Below are 23,186 nucleotides of genomic sequence, written 5' to 3'. Positions count from 1 at the left end.
TTAAAAAGAATCAAGAGAGAACTAAGTTACTTTTTTTTCTCTATAACTTCCTTCCATCCAGCACGAGTAACTTTAGCCAGTGTACTCTCAGCCTTTCTTGATGTGGTAATCCTTAACATTCTTTCTTTCTTTAAATAAGGACAAACAAATGCTGCTTCTTTAAAGAGCTGAAGTCTCCATTCCACTGACAGCTAAGATGAAGCATGAACTTAAAGAGCATTCCATAAACAGTAGGTTAGAAATGCAGACTTAAGAATGACACTTTTTCAATAATTCTAAAACTATTTCAGTAAGACATTGACTTTAAATACTCAAATAAGTACACATGGAACATACGTCTTAGGCTGCAGTTTTTCCATTACGGAGTCTTCTTTAACATATCCAGCCATTGGGTAGTAGTGTTGTCTAGTATTTACGGCTGTAGCAACCTTAGGACAAAATAAGGGTTTAAAAAAACAAAGAAAGTCATCCAATAAATTATGTTTATCCAGAACCTAAACAACTATTTAAGTGTGCCATTCATAAAGTTAATGATAACCTTAAAGATCCTGAAATCCCCTGTAAATCAAGGAGAAAACCATGCTTATATGAGGTTTTGACCCATTTTAATTTTTGGAAGCAATCAGGAATTTGGCAACTATTAACTTTTAGTTAACCAAAACACTTCATTCTACCATAACTGTAAAGGAATACTAGCAATACTTTCAATTTTACTTCAAAAATGTTAGGCCAGGCATGAGGGCTCACGCCCGTAATCCTAGCACTTTGGGAGGCCGAGGTGGGTGGATCACCTGAGGTCAGGAGTTCAACACCAGCCTGGCCAACATGGCAAAACCTCGTCTCTACTAAAAATACAAAAATTAGCCAGGCATGGTGGTGGGCGCCTGTAATCCCAGCTACTCTGGAGGCTGAGGCAGGAGAATCGCTTGAACCTGGCGGGGTGGGGCACGGAGGTTGCAGTGAGCCAAGATTGCGCCACTGCACTCCAGCCTGGGTGAAAGAGTCAGACTGTTTCAAAAAAAGTAAAAAAAAAATTAGTAATGTATGTTCAAAACTCTAAAATATTTAATTTAAAAACTTTTTTAAATCATGTGGTTCAATAGAATTCCTAAAGTCCACTGTGGCCCACAGACACTAGATGAAGAAAAATCCCTGCTCGAGACAGTGTTCAAGTAAAATGCAGTTAGAAGAAAGTTGGATAGTTGATGGTTGACTTTTTTCTGAGAACAGTTTTCCTATGTTCATTTATTTGAGGTCCTGTGGTCTCTGATTTTTTTCCACATATTTTAAAAGCCACTCAGATCATGAACTGATACCTGAAAGAAAAATGAAGAAGGCAGAAGGAAATGCAACATCATTCCCTGGGTGCCTAGGTCCTATAAACTTTGCAAACTATCTCATTGAAACCTCACAATACAATACAAAAAAGAAAGAAAAGGAAATTGAAGTAAAGCTGAAGTATGTCCTCTAACTTCGCTCAATTAAAGGATAAGCCAGGATATGAAACTGAAATTATCTTTTTCTTTAAAATTTTAGATTCAAGGGGTACGTGTACAGGTTTGTGGCAAGGGTGTAGGGCACGATGCTGAGGTCTGGGCTTCTGTTGATCCCATGACCCAAACAGTGAGCACAGAACCCAACGGAAAGTTTTTCTGCCCTTGCCTCCCTTCCTCTCTCTAGCAGTCCCCAGTGTCTATTGCTTCCATGTTTATGTCCATGTGTGGCCAATGTTTAGCTCCCACTTGAAGTGAAAATGTGGTACTTGGTTTTGTGTTTCTGCATTAATTTGTTTAGGGTAATGGCCTTCAGCTGCATCCATGTTGCTGCAAACGACATTATTTCATTCTTTTTAATGCCTGCATACTATTCTGTGGTGTATATGTACAACATTTTCTTTATTCAATCCACCAATGATGGGACGCATAGGTTGATTCCATGTATTTGCTATTGTGAATGATACTGTGATAACCATATGAGTACAGGTATCTTTTTGGAAGAATAATTTATTTTCCTTTGGGTATACACCCAGTAATGGAAGTGCTGAGTCAAATGGTTGTTTTATTATTAGTTCTTTGAGAAATCGCCAAACTGCTTTCCACAGGGCCTGATTTGCATTCCCACCAACAGTCTATAAGCATTCTCTTTTCTCCACAACCTTGACAACATCTGTTAGTTTTTGACTTTTTAATAATAGACATTCTGGTGTGAGATGGTATCTCACTGTGGGTTTTGATTTGCATTTCTCTGATAAGTGATGTGAGCATTTTTTCATGTTTGTTGGCTGGTTGTATGTCTTTTAGGAAGTATCTGTTCACGACTGGGAGTGGTGGCTCATGACTGTAATCCCAGAACTTTTGGGAGGCCGAGGCGGGCGGATCATGAGGTCAGGAGATCAAGACCATCCTGCCTAACATGGTGAAACCCCGTCTCTACTAAAAATACAAAAAATTAGCCGGGCATGGAGGTGGGCGCCTGTAATCCCAGCTACTCGAGAGGCTGAGGCAGGAGAATGGTGTGAACCTGGGAGGCGGAGCTTGCAGTGAGCTGAGATGGCACCACTGCACTCTAGCCTGGGTGACAGAGCGAAACTCTGTCTCAAAAGAAAAAAAAAAAGTGTCTGTTCATGTCCTTTGCCCACTTTTTAATGTTTACCTTCCTGCTGATTTAAGTTATTTACGAAAATTTAACAAGAAAACTATAAGCTCTAAGTAAAGAAAACTTTTTTAAAAATCGCACTTGGCTAGAGGTCATAAAACAAGAACAAAAAAAAAAAATGGAGAATCAAACCAGGTTCCTGGAGACAAAGACTGAATGTCCTAACATCATCTAATATGAAATACAATTCTAAAATACGTATGGAAAAATATATTGTACAAGAACTACAAAAACTTTAACATAGAATTCAGCATAAATTTATTCCACCAATTAATGATTATAACGCTACTGTAATAATTAAAACACTACGTGCTAGCATAATAATCAGTAGAATAAAGCCTTGAAACAGACCCAACTCTCTATGAGAACTTAATATAGAATACAAGTGGGATTTCAATTAAATGGAAGAAGGATTACTCAATAAAAGGTATGACAAAATCAGCCAATCATTCTGAAGAATAAAGGTATACCTGGACCTTACATCACATAACATATAAAATAATTAAACATATACTCCCCACCCTTTTTCTTCAGATGTAGTTTCACTCTTGTTGCCCAGGCTGGAGTGCAATAGTGCGATCTCGGCTCACTGCAACCTCCGCCTCCTGGGTTCAAGTGATTCTCCTGCCTCAGCCTCCCGAGTATCTGGGATTACAGGCATGCGCCACCATGCCTGGCTAATTTGGTATTTTTAGTAGAGAGACTTAGAAATTACAGAACCTACTGATAGAGGTGAGGTTGAGGAATTATACACAATTATAGTGAAAAATTTTTAAAACTAAATGTTTATCAATAAAGAGATTAGTTAAGAAAATTATAGTGCTTATTTTTATGAGAATAGATGAATGCTGCTAAAAGAAACAAAGCAGATTACTAATTGTTATAGTCTCCCATTTTTGTGAAATATACATCTCTGGTGGGGAAGAGAATGTTCTTTCAAGGTTTCAAGTATTATGTACTTAAAACCATGTACTTGTAGCCATGTATTATTAGTTTAATTAGGTTACTTTTAACAAATCTCACTGAGCTGGATGGTATTTTAAGTCCCTTTTCCCCAAAATTGGGGTTTAAAAACTTAATTTCTATATACCTCCTAGTTCATCACACTTTGGCTTAGCATTTCTTAAGAGGTTAATGCTATTATCAGCAGATTTGATGCAGGACATTTCTTCCAGATAGTTTAAGAAAGTATTAAATACAACTAATTTAAAAGATTTTAAGTAAAAACTGCAGAAAGACTCTTAACTTGTAACATATATAATAAAGGTTTTCTTTTACCCCCTATAGCTTGTCATTTAAATTTTATTTATGATGGTGTTTTGCCTGCTTTTGTTGCTTGTAAATGAAAAACTGTGGTCAAATTTAACAAGCATTTATTCTATAGTTTCTGATTGCTATTTGATATGCTTATCAATGCTTTCCTATCCAAGATTATACGATTATCTGTATCTCCGTCTAGTTTACATTTCTAATTTTTATATATTAATATTTCCAATCATGGGATTTTAGTATATATGAATTATCTATTGATTAGATGATTTATCCTTTCTTCATGGCCCAATGTATTTTAGACTCAGGTCCAAAAGTTAATAAAATGCCAGTATTTCTAAAATAGCACCTAGGTATAATCCCATTCTTGAATAAAATCTGTCATTTTGCTGTGCAAAATTATAGAAAGATTAACCATTAACATCAATCAATAGCAGAGAAGGGATGTTATCAAAAACCATTCAACTATCAAAAATAAACTGTCAAATAAATGCACATTCACCCAAACTCAGAAATAAGAACAAAAGGATACCTATTAATCTTGAATGGATTTTAGGCTTACATTTGAAGTAAACAGCATTAGCCAGGCCTCTGAAGTTAAAGATATAAGTCTAACGTGAATACAGGAATCTAAATCTTACTTTTTAGAGCAGATACCTCATTCAAATGTAATAAACTACATTCCTCAAATATTCCATAAATTCAGACTTCACTAAATTTAAACTAGATTCTTCTATTCTCTGTATACCTTATCCCAAATAAATATTAGATAATAATACAAATCTAAAGTTTAAAAAGAGTGGTAACAATTTCAGGAAGGTTTCTTGAATGACTTCTTTTAATAGGGCCCAGCTCACCAGTGTGTCTGAAGAATGTGAATACAGTCACTTGTCAATTACCTGGGCTAACAGTAGGTGGGTGCGGGGATGGGGGAGTAGGAACGGAGGATGGGACAGGTCACTTATCTCTAAAGTAAAAGTTAGAGCAAAACTAGTCAATGATACAAAATAGATTTATCACAACCTTAAAATCAAAATTAGTATCTGTAAACACATTATAAACACTCCTACACATTATCCAAAATCCAAAAAATAGTACAAGTATAATGATTTAAGAACATTAAATGTGAAATCATTTGCCAAGTCTTTTTTTTTTTAATATTAGAACAGGATGGATATGGACACAGACAGTTCCAGCTGCCTGCTCCTTTCCTTTCCCTTCACTTAATCTTCACCCACAAGACTGAATCCATCAGGGATCTACCACCACAACCACAGGAGGAGGGCTCACTTCGTCTTACCCACGTAGCCAGCCACGTCTAAAGAGCCCCATGTCAAATAAAAAAGGTAAGAGGTTAGGAATTTCCCACAAAATAGGCAGCTACTAATACGTAATTTTTTTGTTATAATTTAAACTTTCATTAATTACAATATATGGTTTGGGTTTTTTTAAACCATATTTAATTTGCAAGCCAGTTCATTCAAACCTAAATAATGAAGGGTTATTTTAGTAGTCTGGAAGCTTACGGAGAACTTTTACATAATTCAGATTTGATTCTTAGAAATCCTAGGAGATAAGACAAAGCAGGTATTATATCCATCTCACAAATGAGGAAACCCAGGCTAGACTGACAGAATGAGAACTGCATTCTAGGTCTCATGCCTCCATAGGGTCTGCCACACTTCCACAGAAAACAAATGATACAAAACTTTATCATCTGATTTATCCAGTAAAACATTAAGAATTTACAGCTTGGCCGGGTGCGGTGGCTCATGCCTGTAATCCCAGCACTTTGGGAGGCCAAGGTGGGCGGATCACGAGGTCAGGAGATTGAGACCATCCTGGCTAATATGGTGAAACCCCCTCTCTACTAAAAATACAAAAAATTAGTCGGGCGTGGTGGCACACGCCTATAGTCCCAGCTACTCGGGAGGCTGAGGCAGGAGAATCACTTGGATCTGGGAGGCGGAGGTTGCAGTGAGCTGAGATCGAGTCACTGCACTCCAGCCTGGGGGACAGAGTGAGACTCTGTCTCAAAAAAAAAAGGAATTTACAGCTTGAGTCAACTTTCTAGGAACATATTACATAAACTGAACTACACTTATATTTGTATTAAATGAATAGGATATCAAGTAAATTTTATTTTACATCCTTAATTTGTTCTCATTCATATGGACAGATTTTAGTCTTAATGGAATTGTTTTTTAGTGCTTCTGAAGTAAGAATTTTAGGCAGTAGTTTTGCTTCTCTACCTTGTTGTAGAATGGCATCTCCACAAATGTACATTTGATGACACACAAAGGTTGAGGGGCAGGTGGAGTTCAAAATTTGGTTGCATGGATTGGTGGGTAAAACAGGGGCTAGGGTTTTTAAAGGAATATACACCATTAAAATAAACAAAAGACATAATTTTCCACAGAAGTCACCAAAGAATCAAAATATGTAGGCTGATAAGTGTATGACTTTAGCCTTTTATTTTTCCTGATCACTTTGCACAATTATAAAATGGATAGAAAAAGTTATATCTTTTGTTAGGTTTCTTTGCTTAAAGATTCAGCAGCAAAAATGCAAGATTTTAGGGGTTTTTTGTTTTTTTTTGTTTTGAGAAGGAGTCTTGCTCTGTCGGCAGACTGGAGTGCAGTGGTGCAATCTTGGCTCACTGCAGCCTCCACCTCCTGGGTTCAAGCGATTCTCCTGCTTCAGGCTACCAAGCAGCTGGGACTACAGGTGTGCACCACTAGGCCCAGCAAATTTTTGTATTTTTAGTAGAGACGGGGTTTCCCCAGGTTGGCCAGGATGGTCTTGAGCTCTTGATCTCGAGATCTGCCCGCCTCAGCCTCCAAAAGTGCTAGGATTACAGGCGTCGGCCACCATGCCCGGCCGTTTTTAGTTTCTAACTAGAAGTACGTTTTACTACTGTAGTATTTTTACCATTAACATTAGGTTGTGATATGTTTCATCTAAGAAATTATAACACTCACCTCACCATCAGGGCATATAATTGTGGTGCATTCTTCAGTCATTAACAAGCATAGTTCACAAAAAGCATGTCCATATTGAAGTTCACAATGCTGACCTATTGATGAAATTCTTAATTATTATTTTGATGATGATTATTATTATTGAGACAGGGTCTTGCTCTGTCACCCAAGCTGGAGTGTAGTGGCACCCGCTCACTGCAGCCTCCACCTCTCGGGCTCAAGTGATCCTCCTACCTCAGCCTCCCAAATAGCTGGGACTACAGGTGTGTCCCAACACACCTGGCTAACTTTACTGAAGAAATTCTATTGTGATTAAACTGCCCACAGTGTGTTCATGTTGAATGGGCAATACTGATCAAAGGGAAATTCAAAGAGGATCCTACTGTACAGGAAAAGATACCTACTACAGTTTGAAATGGCTGACTTATTGAATATAAATCAGGAGTAACCAACTACTCAGGTCAGGAGGGAGAAAAATCAAGAAGAAAAACCAAGAAGAGCTATGTAATAGCATTTGCATTAATTCAGATAGCTATTTTGTACCTAGAATACTTTGAATCTGCCATATCTTATACAAAGTGCTCTGACACATTTTATTTGTTATTTGTAAATATCACAGTTAAGTGGGTTGGAGATGAAATAGCATTTTGGAGATTTGGTTAACTAAATGGCATAATCCAGACTCCTATCTAGTTCTGTTTCCAAGTCTAACATTCTTTCTGATTGATCATACTGCCCTCTACTACTTTATATTTCCCATCCTGTAAAGAGGTCAGGAAGGGCCAAAATGAGACACTGGCAAGACCGTGCTCTTAGAATTATTTAAGACATTGGCAAGGCCAGAAGCCAGATGCTACTATTATCACATACCCACAACTCACATTTTCACAAACTTAGCATTTATGAAAGGAAATATCGTAACTTGATTGAAAACCTAACATCATGATTAAATGCTCTAAGAATTTGAAGTTTATAATAAATAACATTTGTTTTCACTATATAATTTCAAAAGGTTGTCATTTTTAAAGTTTTGCAAGAAAACTAAAAAGGGAAAAAAACTAGATAAAAATCAGTCATCTTTTACTAGCAAAATAATTATAGAGTTCTTGCTGAATTATAATTGCATTAATTTCATTCATTCATTCATTTGGAGACAGACCACATCTCGGTTCACTGCCAACTCCGCCTCCTGAGTTCATGCTATTCTCCTGCCTCGGCCTCCGGAGTAGCTGAGATTACAGGTGTGCGTCAGCATGGCTAGCTAATTTTTTTGTATTTTTAGTAGAGATGGGGTTTCACCATGTTGCCTAGGCTGGTCTTGATCTCCTGACCTCAAGTGATCCGCCCACCTTGGCATCCCAAAGTGCTGGGACTACAGGCGTGAGCCACTGTGCTCGGCCTTGCATTAATTTTATTTTTTAAAAACTTTACAAGTTTCCTATCCAACTGAAATACCTGAAACTTGCTTACAACCATGCTATATTTTAAAACCCTACTTAACTTTCAGAGATAATATTGCCAAAGAAATAAAAACACTTAACTGTTATTATAAAATTTCTGATACCGAATAACTCAAAATAACTTGTGGTACATTACAGCTTAAAAAGCACTTTCAGGATTCTATATACATAACCACTACTTTTCCAATTTAGTTTTTCTAAGCATTACAATACTAATGTATGGAATAAGTACTCATTTTAAAAGGTTGTGTTCTAGAACTTTATTCCGTAATTTTAATTTCATTCAAAAATGGAAATTTTCTACGTAACGGTAGCAGTGATCTAAACCCCAAGTACGAGAAACTTGGTTCTCCACTGAAATCACAACTGTTTCTGCAGAGGCTCACATCTCAGAGAGTCCATCTTGACAAGACTGAGAAAACTGATTGAATGACCTTAACTTTGAAAATATAAACATTAATCAGTTACGCCAAGTAATACGAATTTTCAGTAGCTCCAGGAATTGAGATTCAACAACTCATCTGTATTAAGAGCACACTAAGGTATTTTAAGTTACATTAAAATAACTTGAACCTGCCGGGCGCGGTGGCTCACACCTGTAATCCCAGCACTTGGGAGGCCGAGGCGCGCGGATCACGAGGTCAGGAGATCGAGACCATCCTGGCTAACATGGTGAAACCCCGACTCTACTAAATATACAAAAAATTAGCCGGGCGTGGTGGCGGGCGCCTGTAGTCCCAGCTACTCCAGAGGCTCAGGCAGGAGAATGGCGTGAACCTGGGAGGTGGAGCTTGCAGTAAGCCGAGATCACGCCACTGCACCCCAGCCTGGGCTACAGAGCTAGACTCCGTCTCAAAGAAAAAAAATAAATAAATAACTTGAACCTGTTATCACTTAAGTAGACTGTAGCTGAACAGACCAATAATAGTGCAGTGTATTTTTTCCTTCACATATAAAGACCAACACACACACACACACACACACACACACACACACACCCCACAAGGTGCACAAAAGAAACTATCATTTTCCAAACAGTGTTTTTGGCCAGTATGAGCCATAACGTAAAAAACAAACAAACAACAAAAAAAAACCCCACAGAAACAAAAAAATGCTAACAACAACAACAACAAAATCCAAAACCATTTCACAATGGTCTACTTGTTACTCCTACAACAAAAACTACACAAGAAAATCAAGTTTCGTTCCTTCTTGATGACAAAACAATGGGCTACATTTTGTCTACTTTTGCATGAATCCGCTAACCTGCCTTGTGAGGCGTAGATTAAAGCCACCGGGCCCCCATCCTCCCGACTGGAGGGTCGGGAGGCCGGGATGGGTAAGTGGAGAAAGCCGTGAAAGGGGTAAGTGCTGCCCTAACCAACCCAAACATGGCCCTCTTGGGGGTCGGCTGCAGCTCGTGGGAGGCCTGTGACGCAGTTTCCGGTGACACCAGGATTGGATGCAGCTGACCAAGCCTCACGCGCCCAGCAGCTCACCTAGCGCCCAGCAGCTCACCTGGCCCCCAGCGCTCCCTCCAGGATGCCTCCCCGCTAGGTGGGCCCTTGGGCTCCTCACCGGATGCTCTGGATACCCTCCTGCCACACCTGGTGCACTGGATTTCAGCGGCACCCCAGGGCTGACTCTTCCTCCCCATCCGCTGGTAGGAAGACCGGGAAGGCCCAGTCTTCGAAGCCTCTGCCGCCATCGCTGTCTCTTTCTTCTGGAACAACCGCCGAGTGCGTGTCCCGGCGGCCCTCGCGGCAGCGACCAATCACTGGAGGCCAGCACCTGCAGATAGCCAAACAGTGGGCCGGGAGATTAAAGCCCGCCCCCAAGCTCGCTCCTGATGCGGCTGGGGCTGTTTTCCGTTATCCTGGGAGGTACCACTCCTAGAAGGGGCGCCTTGTGGCCGTTAAGGACGGTTCGTTTTTACGTTCTACCCAAAGAGTCACCACTTTAGCGCTTTTAGTCATCACAAATTAAAATTTCGCATATTATTACTTACATTGTGAGTAACTTTATAAATAATCATTTGTATTGAAGCAATCCCCTTTCCCTATTATGTGTCAGGGCCAGAAGCCCCAAACCTGTGTGCTCCGGGCATCTAGGGCTTGGCTAATAGGAGCTGAGATGGAGAAGCTAATCAGCAGCTATCGCTGGGGTAGATTCAGTGAACGCTTTCGAATTAAGGAGTGTTCATCATTACTAACTGCTGTTGAGCCTAATAAGATACAAGGCAGCGTGCCAAGAGTGGTTGGGGATGCTAAGAATTTATGAACTAACAGGTTTCTGCTTGAGAGGTATATAACTCCATAAAAAAACCCCAGTAACTTCCGCCAAAATAACTGTTATGTGCTGGATGTGTGTTAGAGACAATAAGAATTACTGCCTTCTGCGCCCGGCGCGGTGGCTCACGCCTGTAATCCCAGCACTTTGGGAGGCCGAGGCGGGCAGATCACGAGGTCAGGAGATTGAGACCATCCTGACTAATATGGTGAAACCCTGTCTCTACTGAAAAAAAAAAAAAAAAAAAAATTAGCCAGACGTGGCGGCAGGCGCCTGTAGTTCCAGCTACTCGGGAGGCTGAGGCAAGAGAATGGCGTGAACCCGGGAGGCGGAGCTTGCAGTGAGCCGAGATTGCACCACTGCACTCCAGCCTGGGCGACAGAGCAAGACTCCGTCTCAAAACAAAACAAAACAAAACAAAAACAAAAAAAGAAAGAGTTGAAGCAACTTGTCCAAGCATAGTTCACAAAAAGCAATGAAGAAATGAAGTCAATATGGTCTACGGTGGTATGGAAAGTCTTCCTAGAGGATATAGGGTTTGCACTAGACCTTACAACCTAGGTAGTACTTAACAGGAGTAAACAAGAACTAAGGGATTCCAAGAATAAAGAACACATCAGCGAGGGAAGGTAGATGGAAGACACAGTGACTTCTTGATAATTCAAAGACCATTTAGCCAGAGTATGAGTTTCCTAAAAGTAAGCTTCTCTGGAGAGATATGTCAGGGAAGAATTTCGGAGAATCTCGAGTGTCGGGCTGAGCAGTTTGGACTTTATTCTTTAAGCAGTAGAGTGCATGAGACGTTTTGTGAGCAAGGAATGAAGTAATCTAGTAGAAAGGTGGCAGGTGTATTTCAAACAAAACACCTGGAGGTGGCAAGGTTGCCTTTTGCTGCTAAGAATAAAGCCTGCCCATATTCCTCATTTTCTGTCTACACTGTGTGTGGGTAAATAGAAACTGTGAAGTAAGCATTTGCCCATATTCCTCATTTTCTTTTCTCTCTACACTGTGTGTGGGTAAACAGAAACTGTGAAGTTAAGTATTCTGTTGAAAGGCTCACTTCTGCTAAAAAATCTTTGTAATTTATTGTCTTCGAGAGAAAAGTACTGCTTCCCTAAATTACCCTCATTCTACTACTCACCCAATAGTTTCCACTACTAATCCGTGATGGATCTGAGTACTAATCAAGCCAATATTCTCATGTAACATGTTGACTCTTCTACAGTTTTATATTATTCCCTATTCCCCTCATCTGGAATGCCTACTGTTCACTCTTCATCAATTCATATTCTTTTTTTTTTTTTTTTTAGAAACGGAGTCTCGCTCTGTCGCCCAGGCCGGAGTGCAATGGCGAGATCTTGGCTCACTGCAACCTTGGTCTCTGGGTTCAAGCAATTCTCCTGTCTCAGCCTCCCCAGTAGCTGGGACTACAGGCACACGCCACCACGCCCAGCTGATTTTTTGTATTTTAGTAGAGACTGGGTTTCACTGTGTTGCACAGGCTGGTCTCAAACTCCTGAGCTCAGGCAGTCTGCCCACCTTAGGCCCCCCAAAGTGCTAGGATTACAGGCGTGAGCCACCACGTCCGGCCCATATTCTCCTTATCCTTCCTGGGTCAGTTTTAGAAGCACTTTCTCCTTTAAACCTTAATATTTCTCTCCATGCTTAATGCTACTCTAGCATGTAGCAAGCCTCTTTTTCCTCTATATCCAGTACAGTACAGCTGTACTGTAATTTGAATAATGACAATCTCATTGCATAGGTGTTCATCTTGGGCCATAATGTGGATATTTAATGTGGCTCTTGAGTTTCATCAGAGATGCCTTTGGTAATCCCAGAAATTGAATTAATCTTGGATAAATCAGGGCCAGTGAGAAATACACTGATAGATGATTATACCACATTTGTTCATTTCTTAGCACTTACCAAGAACCCTCAAATAGAGCAGCCAGAAATGTCTTCTTAACATTCAATTTAGGTTGTTTAAATCCTTTGTTTGGAACCCTTTAATGGCTTCCTATGAATTGCAACAAAACCTTAATGGCCTTGGAGGTTTGCCCTCTGCCTGCCTCTCTACCAGTGTCTTTCTAGTGCTCTAAAATCATCTCCTAAGCAGATGAGAAATGAGATAAACAGGGCTCCCTTCTTGAGTATACAATTTTTATAAATTGCATCTGACCCACAGTGAATGTCTTTTAGAAAGTTTCACCAAAACTAAAGAGAAATTCAGAGATCAAATAGTAGCAGTAGATCAGAGAAAGAATATAGAACTATGCAGTCACAGAGCTAACCTGCAAGCTGCCCTTAGCCCTATGCACCTGAAATCAAATCCATGGTCAAAGTTAGGTTTTTTTGTTGTTGTTAAGCATATAACATATTTATTCCCAACATAAGAGTGAGATTAATAGAATAACACCAAGCCAAAATATTAATATTCTAAGATCAAATTATTGAACAGAAACATATAACATATTTATTCCCAACATAAGAGTGAGATTAATAGAATAACACCAAGCCAAAATATTAATATTCTAAGACCAAATTATTCAACAGAAACATATTTATTCCCAACATAAGAGTGGGATTAATAGAATAACACCAAGCCAAAATTTTAATATTCTAAAACCAAATTAATCTATTGAATAGACGTATTTCAACATTTAACTAAGTTAACCGATTCAGTTACCTTCTCAAAAATATACACAACAAAGAATTTATACTGTTTCCCATAATGGCTGTACTAATTTACATTCCCACTAACTGTATAAGGGTTCCCTTTTCTCCATATCCTTGCCAACACTTGTTATCTTTTGTCTTTTTTTAAATAATCTCCATTCTAATACCTTCTGTAATATCTCGTTGTGGTTTTAATTTGCATTTCCCTGATGATTAGTGACATTGAGCATGCTTTCATATACCTATTAGCCATTTGTATGTCATCTTTTGAGAAATGTCTATTTAGGTCCTTTGCTCACTTTTTCTTTGTTTTCTTCCTACTGAGTTATGTTCCTTATGTATTTTGGATATTAACCCCTTACCAGATGTATAGTTTGCAAATATTTTCTCCCATTCCATAGGCTCTTTACTCTGCTGTTTCCTTTGCTATGCAGAGTTTTCTATTAATAGTTTGATGTAATCCTGTTTGTCTATTTTTGCTTTTGTTGCCTGTGCTTTTGTTGTCACATCCAAAAAAATCATTGTCCAGACCAGTGATGTAGTGCTTTCCCCCTATTTTCTTCTAGCAGTTTTACAGTTTCAGGTCTTTTAAATCTTTAATCTATTTTGAGTTGAGTTTTGTATATAATGTGAGATAATGATCTAATTTCATTCTTCTGCATGTGGATATCTAGTTTTCCTAGCATTGGAATGACTTTTAAAAGGTATTCATTCTCTGTTAACATTTCTTTCTGTAAAACTTGTATTACTTGTATTTATATTCACATTCTTTCAAGTTTATTTTCCCCATTGGATAATGTGACTAGGCCCTTTTTATCATAATCATTTTTCTCAGATATCCAGTTAACATACATTTTGTTTTACTCTTTAAGATTCTCAATCACTACATCTTGTGTATATGTGTATGCATCTCTGTGTAAAACTAAGACTATGTATATATTTTTTGAGGTGGAGTCTTGCTCTGCCGCCCAGACTGGAGTACAGTGGCGTGATCTCAGCTCGCTGCAACCTCTGCCTCCTGGGTTCAAACAATTCTCCTGCCTCAGCCTCCCAAGTAGCTGGGATTGCAGGCGCGCTCCCCACGCCTGGCTAATTTTTTGTATTTTTAGTAGAGAAGGGGTTTCACCATGTTGGTCAGGCTGGTCTCGAACTCCTGACCTCAGGTTATCCACCCGCCTCAGCCTCCCAAAGTGCTAGGATTACAGGTGTGAGCCACTGCGCCTGGCTGCGACCACATTTATTCTTATAGAAACCAATCTTGGGTCTGAGACACAATGACTTTACAGTCTCCTAAAGTTTTGTTATTGTTTTCTTTTTAACTTGGTGGTAGGAAATTCTTATCTCTCCCTCGCTCATTCCTTCACTCCCTTTTTTTCTTTCTTTGCTTAAATTACCTTTTTGGTAGGCTTCTGAGATTTCTGCCCACTCTGCAATCATTTTTGACTAGAGATAGTCCTATGATACATCTTTTTGAGAAAGTTTACCCTGCTGTTTAAATTTCTAGAGATGACAACTACACCATCTTGTGATAGCTTTAGAAACTCTTGCTTCCTTCACCCTTATTTTGACCATTTCTTGATTCCTCTGTTTAACTAATTTTTGAATGTGCATATTGGAGGCATAATACCTTGAGGGTTCTGAAAATAAATTATGTATGTGGTTAGCAATTTATTTTGGTCCAGAAGGAACTACTGCAGTTACTACGTCTTGGTTCCATTTGCTACATTAACATATTTTATGTCCCAAAGGAATTTTTAAATTGTGTTTGTGAGTTATGCTACCAACAATGTAATATTAGCTTTTCTCCCAGCTTAGTTTTCCCCATGAGAAGTATTCACTCAGAAGTTACAATCTTGACCTCTTCTGTCTCCATAACTCCAGAGATGTATGTCATGTGTCCTCACATTCATGGGCAATCCAGATCTCTTTTCATTCCAGAGTTACTCAGCTACTCAATTCTAATTTAGAATGTGTTTTTTTTGTGTCTTTGTTTTTTGGAGACAGAGTCTTGCTCTGTTGCCAGGCTGGAGTGCAGTGGCGCGATCTCGGTTCACTGCAACCTCTGCTGCCCAGGTTCAAGTGATTCCCCTGGCTCAGCTTCCCGAGTAAGTAGCTGGGACTACAGGCGCACACGACCACGCCCGGCTAATTTTTTGTATTTTAGTAGAGACGGGGTTTCACGATGTTGGCCAGGATGGTCTTGGATCTCCTGACCTTGGATCCGCCCACCTCAGCCTCCCGAAGTGCTGGGATTACAGGCATGAGCCACCGCGCCAGGCCAAATGTAAGTTGTTTTTGATAGTGGACATCTATCAACTCTGACTTCTATTTCTTTTTTATTTTGCCTAGTCATGGTAAAGATGCTTACTCCAAAAATCAACCTTTTCTTCTTTGGCTCACAGAACTCAGAGATACAATATACAAATACCATATGCAATGGTACTAAAATTTAATGGTTAATCCCTCGTAGCTCACTTAAAAAGGGCTATCACTTCTTCAGCCTTTGTGCTTTTATTGGGTGAGATTCAGGTTATTAAGTGCTCTGAGACAAACTGATCTCCTTCTGTATCAGCTCCCAATTAGAACCTTCTTCTTAGACCAGTCATAGATGTCATATCTATGGTGTATCTATTTTTAAAATATATGTTTTTCAGATATCCTCATCACTATTACAGAAGTTATTAGTCATGATGTCTATCATCATAAAAAGGGTTTATATTATGGCATGATAACGCATGGAACAATTGATTATAAAATAAATATGGTAAAAATTTGAGGTGGGTGGTCAGAGACCAGGGGAATCAATAAAGAATAAAGGGCAGATGGAAAGGGGCAAAGAATAGGGAATGAAATGATCTTCCTGGAAAGTTTTATCAATCCGTTTCACACTGCTATAAAGAAATACCTGAAACTGGGTAATTTACAAATAAAAGAGGTTTAATTGGCTCATGGTTCTGCAGGCTTTACAGAAAGCATAGTGGCATCTTCCGGGGAGGCCTCAAGCAACTTACCATCATGGTGGAAAATAAGGGGAAGCTGGTGTGTCTTACATGGTGGGAGCAGAAGGAAGATCTCATGAGAACACTATCAGGAGACAGCACCAAAGGGGTGGTGCTAAACCATTCATGAAGGATCCACCCCTATGATCCAATCACCTGCACCAGCCCCCACCTCCAACATTGGGGATTACAATTTGACATGAGATTTGGGTGGGGGCACCAATCAAAACCATATAAAAAGTGAAACATCAGAGCAGGAGGGGATGTTTTGTGTTCACAGAACTGCCCAAGTGGAGAAGAGGAAATACAGAAAGCATTATGTCATCCAAAATTTTGTATATTTTGAAAACATTTATAGAAATACTGAATATATAACAAAATATCCCCTAAAATATTTCTGCTCACAGATTTTTCCAACTATTATATGTTCTTTATACTTAAGAATATTGTCGGCCGGGCACAGTGGTTCACACCTGTAATCTCAGCACTTTGGGAAGCCGAGGCCGGCGGATTGCCTGAGATCAGGAGTTTGAGACCAGCCTGGCTAACATGGTGAAACCCTGTCTCTATTAAAAATACAAAAATTAGCCGAGCATGGCGGCACACACCTGTAGTCCCACCTACTCAAGAGGCTGAGGCAGGAGACTCACTTCAATCCGGGAGGTGGAGGTTGCAGTGAGCCAAGAACACGCCACTGCACTCCAGCCTGGGTGACAGAGTGAAACTCCGTCTCAAGAAAAAAAAAAAAAGAATATTGTCCTGGCAGAGTCCTGAATATGATTGTATGCTTATCAAGTACAGTAGAATTTCAGCATGGGATTTGTAGTTAGGAAGAATAAAGTGCAGATGGGGAGGGATGAAAGGTGTGAATCAAGGACCATTCTGTATTTCTTTTACTTCCTTTTTTCCTAGAATCTAACACAGAAGATATAAATTTACCTTTTCATTGTGGAACGAGGCTTTCATCTTGTTCTGGAACATGGCAGCAATCATTTTCCAGTTAGATCTAAATGATTGAATTGCAAGGTGAACTGTCTTGGTGGCTAATTCATCTTCCCTCACCTCCAGCACCCTCTTTTCCCAAGATCAAGCCATGTTCTTTTGTAAGGAACTGTATCTACTATCAAGTGGCCTGGAAATTAAGAGATCCAGTGTGTCTTCCAAGTCCTTGTTTCTATTTGGTATCATGATGTCTTTCACTGCTACCTCACTGATCTGTTTTCCAAGGCTATACAAAGGAGGACTGCAAAAATGAAGGGAATGGCAGAACAATGTTACATATGGGGGATGGCTTCGGTCGATTTTAAGTTATTCAGGAAATAGTTTTCTAGCTAATGGGTTGTCAAATTATTTGCATCAGAACCTTTTATCTGGTTGATAGCTTTTAGGTGAGCTCTGTACTGACTAGCAATGGAAAGGGAACGGATGCCACAAGGACCTGCTTTAAAACCAACACCAACCTCCAGAAGTGGATCTGAGTGGTTTGATTTATGCCCAGGACATACCCAAGCCTGGAGAAAGTAAGTTCAAAGGAGGACAAAAATGTATGTAAACTAAGTAATAAAGAAAAAAAAACCCAACAGAATTCAAGCTATACATTTTCTGGATTCACTATGACTTCCGCAGACACAGAAAACAAAACGAAGAAGAATTATGATCAATTTATTTGATCAGCTCAAGAAACTATATTTTTTCATGTAGTCAAATTTTAATATTTATTTTAGCAGACAATATGTAATTTCTTCTACTAATCATTTCTGCTATTTATAAAGTTTATGCTTAATATTTGATGTTTTATATATCCATATATTACTTTTTGGCACTTACTGAAAATGTCACCAGTTAGCTAATAATGTCTGCCAGAAAATCTTCCATATTTTATGAGATTATTTTATAAAAGGTAAAATAGGTATTTACATGTGACTTTACCAATCAAAAGCATTATATCAAATGTGTAGATTCAGGAAATGAGTTAAGCTACTAAAGAGAGAAGACACTTATTTAATGCCAGTAATTAATTCAATATACAGAAAATGACTAAATTCCACAACTATTTACAACATTAAAATAATGTAAATTGTTACTTGTAAGTAATAGCAAAACATGTCAAATAATGGTGATTTCAAATGTGTTTGCTTTACATACTATTTTAACTAGGAATGACTTTACCTATAACTAAAATATGACTTCTGAAGGTGAAACAACATAATTATCTAAACCTATATAACAATACTATAAAGCAATATTAGATCCATGAATAAAGGAATTTGGCTCCTTGTGGGCATTTTTTTTTATGACCTGTAGGAATACCTTATAAAGTAACCTAGAAAGAAAAATGTGATTTAATTCAATTGCATTTGACAATTAATAGAACACCTTGTCCAAAGTCTAGGCAGATAATTTCAGAGACAAAACTTTTCATAAAACCAAACCTAATCCTTTGCAAAAACTTTCAGAAATAAAAAGCAAGTATTTTCCAAAACTCTATCAGTGTGAATTTAACATAAAAGAGCTTAACTAGGTTTCAAGATACAGAGCCAGAAGGATCACTGATGTAATCCAGTATGGAATTTATTACATACTTATATGTTCTTGATTAATCTATTTAAGGGTTTTCCCATATACATATTATAAAATATTGAACAATTCATATGTTCCAATCAGTGTGAATAAGCTACCAATTTTGAAAAATTTGTAATCATGGTGAGACAAACTCTTAACTACTGCTAGTGGCAATACCTATTGGTGTAATCTTTTCTGAGAGTAAGCTGACAAAACATTTAAAAAGACAGCCATGTTCATTCCCACTAATTCAGTAATTTCAGCTTTGAGAATACTTCCACAGGAAATGATCAAAAGCCAAACAAACAAAAATGAAAACTATAACTGTTTATTGTTAATAAAACAGAAAATAGGAAGTAATTTAAATCTGTACCAATCTGTAACTGGCTTAGGAGATCACAGTATATCAATTTAAGAAACCCAGCAGTCAAGTGGAAAAGGACAAATATAGATATTATATATCTAAATAGGAAAATGTATGTGATATATAACTGAAAACAGCATAATACTGAATTATATGTAGTTCTCAGCATATGCAAAAGCTAGAATGTAATTATGTAATGATATAAATTATATATGGGAAAAAAGATTCAATAATGCAATCTTTTTTTTTTTTTTTTTTTAAGACAGGGTCTCACTCTGTCACCCAGTTTGGAGTGCGGTGCTGCCATCATGGCTTATTGTTGCCTGGACCTCCAGGGCTCAAGCTATTCTCCTGCCTCAGCCTCCCAAGTAGCTGAGGCTATAGGCACAGGCCACCACACCTGGCTAATTTTATTTTATTTTATTTCTGCAGAGATGGTGGCTCACCATGTTGTCCAGGCTAGTCTCAAACCCTGGTCTCAAGCGATCTGCCCAGCCTCGGCCTCCCAAAGTGCTGGGACTACAGGTCTGAGCCACCATGCCTGGCAGCAATCTTTATTGAATAATACAATCGTGGGTAGGAACAGGGAGGCCTGTTTTTACTCCAAGAATCATATAACATCGTGGTGGGAGATGCATACTTGTCTCCTCAGACCGTCTTCTGATTGCATACCACCTTTGTGCAAAGCAGAAGGTCCTGAAAGAAAATGAAACAGAAGCACAGAGAGATGCAGAGGCAAGAAATAGAGAGGTGCTGCTTGCCTTTCTAAAGGTGTTCTGATTCTTTACTTGTGATACCTGGTCTGCATGTCTACTCCTGGGGTCTGTGAAAAAAACAAAAGCAAAAACAATACTCCTATGTCCTTATTGTAAATTCCTTTAGTTTGTCTTAGATCAGTTTGAACTGGATTAAACCAAGAACCAAAACTAAGACAGTTTTTTCTTTTTATTTTATTTTATTTTATTTTATTTTATTTTATTTTATTTTATTTTATTTTATTTTTGAGACAGTCTCGTTCTGTCGCCCAGGCTGGAGTGCAATGGTGAGATCTTGGCTCACTGCAACCTCCGCCCCCTGGGTTCAAGTGATTCTCCTGCCTCAGCCTCCCGAGTACCTGAGATTACAGACACCCGCCACCACGCCCAGCTAATTTTTGTATTTTTGGTAGAGACGGGGTTTCACCAGATTGACCAGGCTTGTCTCAAACTCCTGACCTCAGGTGAGCCACCCGCCTCGGGCTCCCAAAGTGCTGGGATTATAGGCGTGAGCCACCGCGCCCGGCCAGTTTTCATATTTCTATCAATCTTTAACTTGGATTTTTTAAAAGAATCTGTACTCCACTGTACTCCAGCATGTGCGACAGAGCAAGACTCCATCTCAAAAAAAAAAACATTTTTAATGGGGACAAGATCCTCTATATTGATTTCACTATCTACTAAAGAGCCACAGTGACCTAAGAAATTCCATGTACAACACAATCCACAATCTTTTGCTCCACAAATGACCCTTCTACTCTAGCTTAATTGGTCTTATTACCCACAGATATTCTCAGACCCATCTCAGGCCTAGAATTGCCTCCATCTCCTCTCTCTTCCTCAACTCCTTGCCTTTCTTCCAGGCAAGCACAGTTCGTGGACTGAGTCAGTCCCAACGTCCCTAGCCATCAGGTAGGGTTCCCCCCTGCCTCCCCAAGCACTAACTGGCTTTCCTGCCCTTTGAGCACCAAACTATTCAGCACTGAAGTGTCTCTTTTAATACAGGTCACGTATGATGCTAGATTGTTTATTAAGTACCAGGAGGCCACGTGTTTCCAGAGCCAAACACAGCATCCCACACTTAGGTTCTCAATAAATAGAAGAACTTTTAGTTCATTTCTTCAGTTACATCCCCTATTCTTCTTTTTTTTTTTTGAGACGGAGTCTCGCTCTGTCGCCCAGGCTGGAGTGCAGTGGCGCGATCTCAGCTCACTGCAAGCTCCGCCTCCCGGGTTCACGCCATTCTCCTGCCTCAGCCTCTCCGAGTAGCTGGGACTACAGGCGCCCGCCACCACGCCCGGCTAATTTTTTGTATTTTTAGTAGAGACGGGGTTTCACCGTGGTCTCGATCTCCTGACCTCATGATCCACCTGCCTCGGCCTCCCAAAGTGCTGGGATTACAAGCGTGAGCCACCGCGCCCGGCCACATCCCCTATTCTTCTTCACGTGAAAATTTAAAAAGGGATCACAAATATTAGTCATCTGATGTATGATGCTTCAGAAGTTCTATTTTGCCAGAATCTTCTTTTTTAGCATCAACATTGTAATTATCTTTTCAATTAGATTAGAAAGTCTGATTGGAGGGCCCCTTATATCATCAGCCACATCCCCTATCCCTGACACTCATTAAAGAAAGAAATGTCCCTTTCAGATTTGACGTGCATGCACAGAACTTCTTGCCCAAGGAGAAGAACATATCTGGGCAGTGTCCTGGGCGAGGGGGAGTAGCATGAGATGATGGGGGCTAACGAGGGAGGGTGGGAGGACAGAAGCCAGATCAAGTAGGGCCAGGCAGGCCACGCCGAAGATTCTGGAAATGGGAAATGGCTAAAGGTCTAAGCAGGGAACTAACAATCCAACTTACATTTAAGACTACTCTGGCTGTCATCTGGAGCAGGGGTCCCTCATCCCTGGACCAATATTGTCCCTGGCCTGTTAAGAACCTGGCGGCACAGTAGGAGCGAGCATTACCACCTGAGCTCCACCTCCTGTAGGATCAGCGGCTTCCATCCACAGTGCAGGATGAGGCAGCCACAGCCTCGGCGGGCCATCTGTGTTCCTCCAAATGACATCCTTTAATTATCTTGATGGCCAAAGAACATTCCTTTGTGTATATATATTAGAGTTTCTTGATCCCTTCATCTGTGGATGGGCAGGAGATAAAGCTTTTTGGAGTCCACATGCCTGAGATCATGCAGAGTGGGACTTGCTCCACCAGGCTCATTTTCTTGGAGCTAATGTCCTCTGGGTTTCTCCATGTGGCTGTGGATGACAGGATTTCCCGAAGCTTTATGGCTGAAGCATATTCTGTGTGTATCTGTATGGCAGTTTCTCTATCCCTTCAGCTGTGGATGGACAGGGCTGCTGTACATGTGGCCTGTGCCAATGGCCATGTGGAAGTGGGGACTCTCCTGGTGAACTGAAAATGCCACATTGACATTGGTGATAAACAAAATGGGATGCCTTTGAGGACGCTGTACATTGCCAGGAAGAGATTTGTGGCATCATTCTGCTGGAACGTGAATGTCTACAGCAACTCTGCTCTCCACTATGCTGTCCTATAATGAGAGTACATTCTTGGTAGAAAAACTACTTTCCCGTGACACGGATATTGAAGTGCTGAACAATGATGGAAACACACCACTTTTACTTGCCGCAGTTTGCAAAAGACAGCAAATGCTGGAATTTTTAGTGAAGAAACAGGCAAATGTACATGCTGTTGATAGGTTGAGAGGAACAGCCTTCACGCCTGCTGTACATTATGGCTCGTTAGGTATAGTAGGCATTCTTCAACAAAATATTACTGTCTTTATTCAAGATATGTATGGACAGACAGCAAACAATTATGCTATTTCTGGTGTTTTGACTAGCATTCAACAACAAATTTTGCAACATAAAAAAAAAGATACTTGAAAATGGTCTTCAAAATGACAATCCAGAACCATCAAAGAATGCAAGTTTGAAAAAAGGAGGAGCAAGTGCAGAAGATTCAGGGAGTTCTGACGAATCTGCATTCAGTATTTTCAAAGAACTGTGTGTTGATTCATGTCATAAACTAGATGATGAAGACTTGACTTTTACTACCAAGCAGTATATCCCTGAGACTGCTTCAGAGTCTTTACTTGAACCTTCATATAAAAAAGAAAAAAAATATGGTAAGAGAAGGGCCTCCTGTA

The 23,186-nt window shown here is 39.6% G+C and overlaps 1 protein-coding gene across 5 annotated transcripts in view; it reads right to left on the bottom strand.

The window, feature by feature from the left end:
* Positions 1-23,186, bottom strand: part of RNF17 (ring finger protein 17) — a 131,152-nt gene that overhangs the window by 102,490 nt on the left and 5,476 nt on the right. For 3 of the 5 annotated variants that reach the window (XM_055243993.2, XM_063618824.1, XM_063618825.1), the window contains exons 1-3: positions 9,944-10,151; positions 6,906-7,000; positions 337-428 (exon numbers count right to left, since the gene is read on the bottom strand). In XM_055243993.2, coding sequence (XP_055099968.1) covers positions 337-428; positions 6,906-7,000; positions 9,944-10,073 — 317 coding nt within the window. In that variant the 5' untranslated portion in view covers positions 10,074-10,151. Of the gene's footprint in view, positions 1-336; positions 429-6,905; positions 7,001-9,943; positions 10,157-21,874; positions 23,139-23,186 lie in introns of those variants that run through there. The other 2 variants (XM_063618822.1, XM_063618823.1) reach the window with 1 other exon arrangement.

This window comes from Symphalangus syndactylus, chromosome 15 (genome assembly GCF_028878055.3).
Source record: "Symphalangus syndactylus isolate Jambi chromosome 15, NHGRI_mSymSyn1-v2.1_pri, whole genome shotgun sequence".
Taxonomy (NCBI): Eukaryota; Metazoa; Chordata; class Mammalia; order Primates; family Hylobatidae; genus Symphalangus; species Symphalangus syndactylus.
The sequence above is the reverse complement of the archived record's forward strand: the minus strand, read 5'-3'. Positions and strand labels throughout refer to the sequence as shown.